General features: G+C 41.5%; 1 protein-coding gene across 1 annotated transcript in view; it reads right to left on the bottom strand.

Moving 5' to 3' along the window:
• The window catches only part of SH2D1B (SH2 domain containing 1B), an 11,234-nt gene extending 9,755 nt beyond the window's left edge, over nucleotides 1–1,479 (bottom strand). The window contains exon 1 of the mRNA XM_010141505.1: nucleotides 1,346–1,479. Coding sequence (XP_010139807.1) covers nucleotides 1,346–1,479 — 134 coding nt within the window. The remainder of the gene's footprint in view (nucleotides 1–1,345) is intronic.
• Nucleotides 1,480–9,583: the final 8,104 nt, after the last annotated feature.

Raw genomic sequence — 9,583 nt, 5'->3', positions numbered from 1 at the left:
ATGCCCGCCCAGGGAAAAAAAAAAAAAAAAAGGAAAACCAGCTGAGTTAGTGTGGCACCAAACTTAACCTCTATGTCAGCTCACATCTGCCCGCAGTGTACTTGGTAGATGTGCCTTCCGCGTCTCTTGTTATATCAGTAGTACAAACTCGTGGCATGCACCTAAATAGCCCTTTACTTCCTTACCTATTTCTACTGCACGAAAGCTCAAGAGCTGTCTTTCCATGTCAGGGACTAATACTGCCAACCTTCCTCTATGCCAGGATCCCCATTTGTCCTTTCTAACAGGGTAGGCATGCCCTTTCCCTCACAAACTCCCTGCCCTCCCCACACCCTCTATGTTGTCTCCTTTCGCAACATACTGAAAGCATGTTCCCACAGCTCCTTCCTGAGGACTCTCTCCCCCACTTGCCCTTTCTTCTTACTCCGTCATTTCACAGACCTCATTTTTCTACCCACCAACTCCATTTTCCTCTCACTTTTTCTCCCTTCTCCTTTGATTTGCTTCAAATTGATAAAAAAAATTTGATATTTTTTAATTAATTAGATGTAGTGTTAAAAAATTTTCATGTCACACTCAAACACATTCCCAAGGAAGTGTAAAACCTCATAGTGTCAAACAAAGACTCAGTTACTTATATATAAACTTTGAACACACTAAGAACAGATCAATTATATATGAAAAGTGTAAAACAGGCTTCTTGAAAAGGAAATAAAAGTGCCATTTCCTACAAGGAAAGAAAATAATACAATTTTAATTGTAGTAGTTAAAGGTAAGGAGTAGAAGTAGCAATTTTCTATGTCCATTTTGGTCATGGATTTTCCATATGAATCGAAACAGGACATTATAGCTTTCTTATGTTCTTATATCAGATAAAATTCTTTTAAAGCACAACATTAAGCTTTCATGAGAGAGAAAGCTTGTGAAGAAGGAACTGTTTTGTAACCTATCCTGAGATTTTTCACTGTTGAAACTGAAAAGTCTTACGGTAGGTTACAAAACAGTTCCTTCTGCATTTCTGTAAAATGCTGTTTACTCATCATTTCAGAGGCAGTAACTTTGTCCGTGTTTAAGCTATTTTCTCTTATTGTCTATAGAGGGAGAACAGCATCAGCAGATTACAGTTCATCTGTCCTCCACTGTATAAAATGTCTTTTGCAAATGCCACCCTCTCACCACTCACTACAAGGAAAGCCTAAGGCAACCAGCTTTACATGAATATATATACCCCTCCCCGCCTTGGAGCCTGCTAATATAAGGGAATAAATAATAATGTTAAGGAAGCTGAATGCTTGTCTTTGAATCTATCTGAAAACTCATAGTAAATAAGTATTAGAGTACTTACAAAACACAGAGGCAGAAGGCTCCTTCCACACTTTCACTCTCTCGTATTAAATAGCTACCATTCTTTCTGTTCTTGCTCAGCAGTTCTTCACAGGTTCTTTTTGTTATCGTTCCATGAAAAAATGGGAGCTCCATTTACAAAAGCAAACAATGTCTTTCGCCTCTCAAAGCAATTCCAGAGAAAATCAGAAGCCTGGCATTAAAAGAAGACTTATTCCAAATGCAGCTGTCAGGAGACAACAGAAATTGGAGGTGCTACATACATACACAAGTTGATCTGTTTTGCTACCACTGATCTATCCGTAGTGAAGTCATTTACCAGCCGGTGCTTAACAGCTCATGAATGCAGTGAAGAGAGGAAATGGGAAATGGTTTGTCTACACTGGTCACAGTCCACGTCAGACGGAAAGAGACTTCATCACACATTTGAGTTGTGTGCCATAGTTGACATCTTAAGTTGACACCTAAGTATAGTTTTATTTTTAAGTTATCTTTTATGTTTCAAGTGGCGTGAAGCCTTGCAAACAGGGATCTTGCTCATAGTTTTTGTAAAAATGCTGCTTGGTTTGATTTCTTTCCTTGCCAGACTTTCCTTCTAACATGGTTGTTCAGGTTTTGTTGTTGTTTCCACCCCCTGCCTCCCTCCTTTTTTTTTTACTTGATTTTTCAAGTTTTCCTGAAAGTTAGCCAGCAATATTTGAGAATGAGCTTTTTCAAAACAGAGCATTCTCCCCCACACTCCTTTCTTATTTTTAAAGTATAGCTATTTTATCAAGAAGTTCTACTGCCTCTATGCCATGATTTAGAAAATATGTCAGGAAGGAGGAGGTGGTCAGAGAATGTCTTTTGCCATCCCTGGGAAGCTGCTGTCAATTCGGCAAGGACATAGTACAGCCGTGTGTAGAACTGCTGCTCTCTGATGGAGGAAATACTGCCCAGCTCCACAGGAGATGGTCTCCCAAGCATTTCGTATTTTCCCTGCTGGAAGCCAAGGACTGAGGGAGGAGCACACAGACCTGCAGAAGTAGAAGACTGGGCCCAGGATGGGCAATGTTTGTCAGAGAGAGAGCAAACTGAGGTAGAACATAAAGATGTGGGAGAAGCAGTGATTCAGATTGCAAGAATGACAGGAGAGATGGAGTCCTCAAAGGAGAGGAGAAGTATCTGGGACCCCTGTAATACATCCAGGTCTTGAGGTCAAAATGAAGTCCAGATACATGAGTGTTGGCACTGGTAAGGGTCATCCTAATCTCAGAACATGCACATTCACCTCCCAGCTCTGACACCTAGGGCAAACTCTTTCTGAACTATGAAGTCCTTGTTATGTGTCATGATTTCCCTGTTGCCATGCCATGCCAGTGACCCCCTTGCCCTGAGGCAATGATCCCTACGATTTCAGTTCAAGATGGTAACATCTGTCTCCACTACTGACACCCCATTAGTACTGGTTACATTGGACCCATGTGGTGCAATTCCAGGATACACCTTGTTGAAAATGTACACAGAAGACAAAAGAATGACAAAAGATGACATGTTGATATTTCCCCCTTCTTTTTCACAAATCCTCCCCCATTTCACAAAGGTCCAAGAAACTCAAGAGTTAGGGTATGGTGGAGTGACAGCATGCTGGTGGCAAAAAGTCAGTTCTCCTCATTTTGTGCAAATGAAGGGTGATAAAGGATCATGTGTCATGGTGGGGATGGTCAATTATATGCCTTAATTATTTATCTGTGTGTCATCTACCTCACTAGAGCCATAGGTTGGGCTGTGCAACAGGAATAAGCCAGGACTGCGTAGGGGAGGAAGAAATTATCTATAGGAACTTTTGTCTTTTTTGTTCAAAATTAATAGGTGAATTTGAGAAAAGAAAGTGAGTGTTTGTGATGTCTTGATCAGCCTCAGTCATGAACCATGGAAATCTCTAGAAAAGAATTGGCAATTCTCTGTTCATGCAAAGGTTTAAAGAGAGGTCAGCAGAATAAGCTGTAGAACTACACACAGATTTTAACAGAGATATGAAGTGTGAGACATAGTGACCGCTGGCATCTTGACCACAGAGCGCGAAAAACATCCTATGGAAAATCCAAGGTAAATACTGGCTGAGCACAAGTAAGCAAGGACAGCTCCGATGCACATTGAGCTGCTACTTTCATGTTTTTTACTCTGACAACTTTATAGACACAAAAGTCTTGTACGAACCTTTGTGTGTTTAACTACAATTTAATCATGCGTGACACTAAGAACAGTTCCAGATGGTGTCTTAGTTAGTTCAGGAATAAAGCAAAAAGGGACAGCTTTATGTCAAAGAAGTACAGGGAGTTAGAAAAGAAGATTCCCCTGAGAAAGAAACCTAGAAATGGCAAGTCAAGGAGAAGCTAAAGCTCAGGTCTGCACTGCAGTGACCACAGATGACCAATAAATCAAGTTCCCATCTGCAAGGGGATAATGAGTGGGGGGAAAAATACCCCACCTTGCCTTACAGGTGTCCCTAAGAGTACGTGGCAAAGGTTCTTGCTGTCAAATACGCCTGCATTTTCCCGTGGGTTAAAGCTGTCTGAGCCTTTTGTGTACACATCTCATAAATAAAAGATTTTCACGAGGTATTGTGAGGTGAATGGCTCTTCCAGAGGCCCAGCTCTGCAAAGGGAGAGCAGCAGCTGCTCAGCACTGTCCTGATCTGACACAGAATCACATAGAATCATTTTGGTTGTAAGAAACCTTGAAGTCCACATTTGTTCACACTGCACTGCCAAGGTCCCTAAACTATGTGCCTCAGCACCACATCTACGTGTCTTGTAAAGACCTCTAGGGATTATGACTCCACCACTCCTCTGGTCAATCTGTTCCAGTGCTTTACAACTCTTTTGGTGAAGAAATTTTTCCGAATATTGAACCTAAATCTCCCCTGGCACAACTGAAGGCCATTTCCTCTCATCCTGTCACTTGTTACTTGGGAGAAGACACCAACGCCCACCTTGCTACCACCTCCTTTCGGGTAGTTGTAGAGAGCAGTGAGGTCTCCCCTCATCCTCCTTTTTTTACAGACTAAACAATCCCAGTTCCTTCTGCCGCTCCTCGTAAATCTTGTGCTCTAGACCCTTCACCAGCATTATTGCCCTTCTCTGGACACACTACAGCACCTCAATGCCCTTCTTGGAGTCAGGGGCAGTATACTGGACACAGTATTCAAGGTGTGGCCTCACCAACACCATGTACAGGGAGACAATCACTTCCTCACAGCTTTCCAGCCACTCTTCCCCAAGTCTGTGACGTTGCAGGGGGTTGTTGTGGCTCTAGTGCAGGATGCAGCACTTGGCCTTGTTAAACCTCATACCGTTGGCCTTGGCTCATGGATCCAGCCTGTCCAGATCCCTCTGTAGAGCCTCCCAACTTTCAAGAAGATCAACACACCCTCCTAACTCAGTGTCATCTGCAAACTGACTGAGGGTGCACTTGATCCCCTCATCCAGATCATTAATAAAGATATTAAAGTGCACAGGCACCAATACTGAGCCCTGGGGAACACCTCTTGTGACCAGATGCCAGCTGGATTGAACTCCATTCACCACCACTCTCTGGACCTGGCCATCCAGCCATTCATTTATCCAGCGAAGAGTGCTCCTGTCCAAGCCATGAGCAGCCAGTTTCTACAGGAAAATGCCATGGGAAATGATGTCAAAGGCTTTACTAAAGTGTAGGTAGACAACATCCACAGCCCTTCCCTCATCCACTAAGTGGGTCACCTCATCATAGAAGGAGAACAACTTAGTCAGGCAGGACCTACCTTTCATAAACCGATGCCGACTGGGCCTGATCACCTAGTTGTCCTGTGTGTGGTATGTGACGTCACTCAAGATAGTCTGCTCCATAACCTTCACCGCACTGATGTCAGACTGACAGGCCCGTAGTTCCCTGGATCCTCCTTTTGGCACTTCTTTTAGATGGGCATCACATTTTCTAACCTACAGTTCACTGGTTATCCAGGATTGCTGGTAAATGATGGAAACTGTCTTGGTGAGCACTTCCACCAGCTCTATCAGTAAACTTGGGTGGATCCTATCTTGCCCCATAGACTTGTGCACATCTAAGTGGTGCAATACGTCACTGTCCATTTCTTCTTGGATTATGGGGCCTTCCAGCTCAGGGGGCTGGTCACCCAGAGATCAACCGGTCTTACTATTAAAGACTGAGGCAAAGAAGACATGCAGTACCTCAGACTTTTCCTCATCCTAGGTCATTATGTTACCCCCCATATCCAGCAAAGGATTCAGGTAGGTTCTCTCTCGTCTGCATTGAAAGGAAAGCAGACAGGAAACAGCTGCAAATTCCTCTTTCAGTAAGGTAATGACTGCATGTTCTTCACAATTTTCTCTAAGGATCTCATTAGCTAGGCACAGAAACAGAAGACAGTAATTTCCACAGACCTTGCAGATCTGAATCTAGAAGTTACTTAAAGGGAAATGACAGCCACAAATATTTATTTGTGTAATATTTATGGGGCTAAAAAAAGGAGGCAAATAGACAGCAGTTTGATAGAACTGAGAAAGAAGATTTGAAAAGGAAAAACTCACGTTAAAGGGAGAAGGGAGTTAGTCTGTCATAAAATAATTCAGTACGCCAAACAGAAAAAAACTTTTAAAGAAAATGAAACAAGGACAGCAGAAGGGTTAGAATTGGGAGAAGGCCTTAGCATAAGTAAAGGGCTGAAATAGACACCACAGATTAATACATTTGCTAATAAATAACTGAATGAAGTGAAAGATACTAACTCTCAGCCATGATCACTAACACATGTAACTCTCCTTCCTTATGTCAAGATCTGAGCAATTACTAAGGTCACATAGAGCAGAGAGATTGCAACACATGGGTTTCTTCATCACTGTTCACCCAGAAATTTCTAGACTGACTGATGTCCAAGAGGCTCTCATATGAACGGAATTGGAAAGGCTCTTGCCTACATGACAGGAGCAGTCTTTCTCAGTGAATTCAGGATACCACATGGCAGAACAGCTTTTGTGCGTCCGGAGTGGAGCCACGGTTTCCGGTCACTGGGGAGGAGCCCTTTTTCTGGAATATGCTATAGTCTGACCTGTGAAAACCACAGCGGGTGAACCTGGTTTCATTTCTCACCTGCAGCTCATTCTCATGTTGGCTGTGCTCAGAGTGGTGACAGTTTGAAGCCACTTTAATTTATGTTGTGGACAGTTTGTGACAATAGGGGCTTTTTATTTCAAAGGGAAAAACAACCGAGAACTGCTTCAAGTTCTCTGTAGTTTGTGACGAGAGGCCCAGGAAGGCAGAAGGGCAGTGGTGCCACAAGGCAGTGGGGCTTGAGCAGTTAAGGCAGTCACACCAGGCTGAGCCTCTGGCACTGTCACTCAAATCTTAGCTACACCAAACCAAGCCGTGGCTATTGTGAATCTGCTCTTAAAATCATTTTACTCCATTCCAAAATAGGATTAGTTTGCTCTTTTCCTCCTCATCTCCTCATCCACCAAAAGAGATTTCACAGCTCCTAAGATACGCTCTTGCAGTGACTAACTAGCCTTTCAGATGTCAGAGAAAGGGGAAAAAATGAAGTTTCTTTTTCCTGAGAGACTGCCTCCCTCTTGGCCTGCTTCTACACCGACATGTTAAAAATAGCTAGATTATCACTTCCTGAAAATCTTCTATACATCAGAGCGCTTATATGCTTTAGTCAGTCTTGTGTTTTCTGGACTAAATGAAACCGTTTCAGTCTTTTCCCACAAGCCACATTTTCTTGCAATTGTTCTCTTTGTTTTTTCTCTGACACCACTTTGGCTGCTACTTCTATAAAATTTGATACCTATAACGGAACAAAATCTTTTGATTAGAAGAGCAGATTAGTTAGCTACTCCTCCTTGCAGAGAACAGCTCTTATAGAAACAAGACCTGCAACATTCTAGCAACAGGGCCAAGTCCTGGTTGACCGTATATCTGATTTGTTTTCTACCACACTGCTGTCTTTACTGTTTTCAGTTTTTTCTTCTGTTAGCGTACAACTTAGTGGGGCCTCTTCATAGTGACACCTCACGTTATTAAGCACATTTGGAGCTCTGGTTTTACAGCCTCTCCTGGCTGCAGCTCTAACACAGCAAAACTTTTAGTAGTGCCTCTTGAAATAGGAAATCTGAGGAAGGCTTAGGTTGCCTGACAACATGAAGTGTTCAGTCAGTAATAGGGGAGGGTGTGGGAGATCAGGGTTAGGTTGAAAGCTGTGGTCAAAAGCAGCTAAAAGCAAAGCTGGTGTGCTTGACAGCTGTTGTGAATAAAGCAGGAAGTGAAGGGTCATTTGTTGTTTGACCACATAGCAAAACCCACAAGATAAGAAAACAGAAAGAAAGCTAAACTCTAGCTGTCTCCTAAAAATTTGAGTTCTGATTGAGCTATGTCGCTAGGCAGTCACTGTACTAACTGAACCAATAAAGGTTTTTGCAAGAAGTACTGTCAACAGTAACAAATTACATCTAATTTTGCAAAATTCACAGCTGTAGCATGGTGTTTTCACCAGTCTGTACTTTTGCAATGTATTATTCCTGGCTACAAAGTTTTTTTGTTATATTTGTTGATGGCAAGGTTTACTTTAGACTGAAAGAAAAATTTTCATGAAGTAAATTCAAGAAGAAAATTTACCTAGTGTCTATTACTTACAGATTGCTGCTAGAGCTGTCAGTGCAGTGCTAGAATAATTCCCAAAGGCTCCAGAACTCTGCCATCAGCTTTCTAAACAAATATGGACCTAGGAGGAAAAGTCTCTTTTTTATAAATTACAATTTGAAAATTGAAAATGATCCTTCAAAATGCAAACTTTTTTGTGTTAAAATTAGAATTAAAATGTAATAGAATCAAACAATCAAAAAGTTTATATATCTGTGAAATACATGAATATGTGTAAGTAGTGGGTTTTGGTCTTGAAAATATCTAGAATCTTGCTTAAATATTTACTGGCAGGATAGAGTCACAAAATAACATTTTCCTTCTCACTCACAACCCTCTTATCAGGATTCTCAGTGATCCATATTCAATTACTCCAAATATTCCAAATACTCCAAATATTTCTAATTTTTGTTTTTAAGATAATATACTTCTTGCAAAAAGAAAAAAAAAAAGAAAAAATCAGAAAAACTGAGGAAAAAATTTTTCTATTGACATAGGAGTTCTCAGTGTCTTTAAACTGAAGAAGCTGGTGTTGTAAAGTGGCCCCTCAAAGAAAGCTTGGTACCTTCTGAAAGACTTTGGTCAGCCAGGGGGGAACAGATGCTTGAGGGGTGTGATTTTAGGCCAAAGGCTGAAGAGAATAATATAAAGGGGAAAATATCTAAAGACCATTTAACCTTATTTTGTTTATAGATGTGTGAGCAAACATTGATCACACAGCAAGAGATTCCGTAGAGGAGTATGAAGTGTTGGAACTATGACTTCCATATAAACATAACCCATGATCTGCACTGCAATATGGTTTTCCTGCACTTAATTCTCTGATGGAATTCACATGGCTAGTTTTGATCATCTCCAGCACAGCTGTATTTGAGCAGAGGAACTTTTCTCTTTTTCAAGGACAGTTTCTAGAAGTGACGTGAGTGGAGGCCATGTGAGGATTCTCATCTGTTCTGTAGATTTCAGAGCCTAAGAGCATCATCTTGGCAGCTTACTATTTACCTGTAAAGGCACCTTCCTGTCTCAGTGGGAAACCTCCCTAACCCCTAGGTGCTCTTCTATTAGTTTCTGTTATTTCATTTTGCAAATAATTAGATTCAGGTTTAGGAAATTAGTTTATGGCTTAGCTCTGCAGCCAAAATTATCTCTTCTAGATCCCCAGGCTAGTTAGTGAGCTTCTGTTCCTTTTGACACAAATTAGTAGAGGCCAACATTTATCAAGGGCTTTACATTTTTACATCATGCTTGGATACTAACTGCTGAGCCAGGTGGGAACACTTTCAATTGATTAAAAGGGGAGAAAGAAAGGACTTGAACTATGGCAGCACAGCTATAACTGACTAACACTTGCTGACTGAGTTCTCAGTTCTGTTTAATTTTGACTCCCTTTGGCAGATAAAGCTTCCTGCCGCTCCTGTTGCTACTATCAAATTCATTTTCAAACCCAAATGCTTCATCTCACAGCATGAAAGCTGTGTGAAACGATTCTTCGACTTGGGGCCTCTGAATATAACTCCACTGCACTGATTAAATTAATCATGATGATCTTAGGAAGCAGGAA

Source organism: Buceros rhinoceros, unplaced genomic scaffold (assembly GCF_000710305.1).
Source record: "Buceros rhinoceros silvestris isolate BGI_N320 unplaced genomic scaffold, ASM71030v1 scaffold12340, whole genome shotgun sequence".
NCBI classification, from domain to species: Eukaryota; Metazoa; Chordata; class Aves; order Bucerotiformes; family Bucerotidae; genus Buceros; species Buceros rhinoceros.
This window is presented reverse-complemented; position numbering and strand designations above follow the sequence as displayed.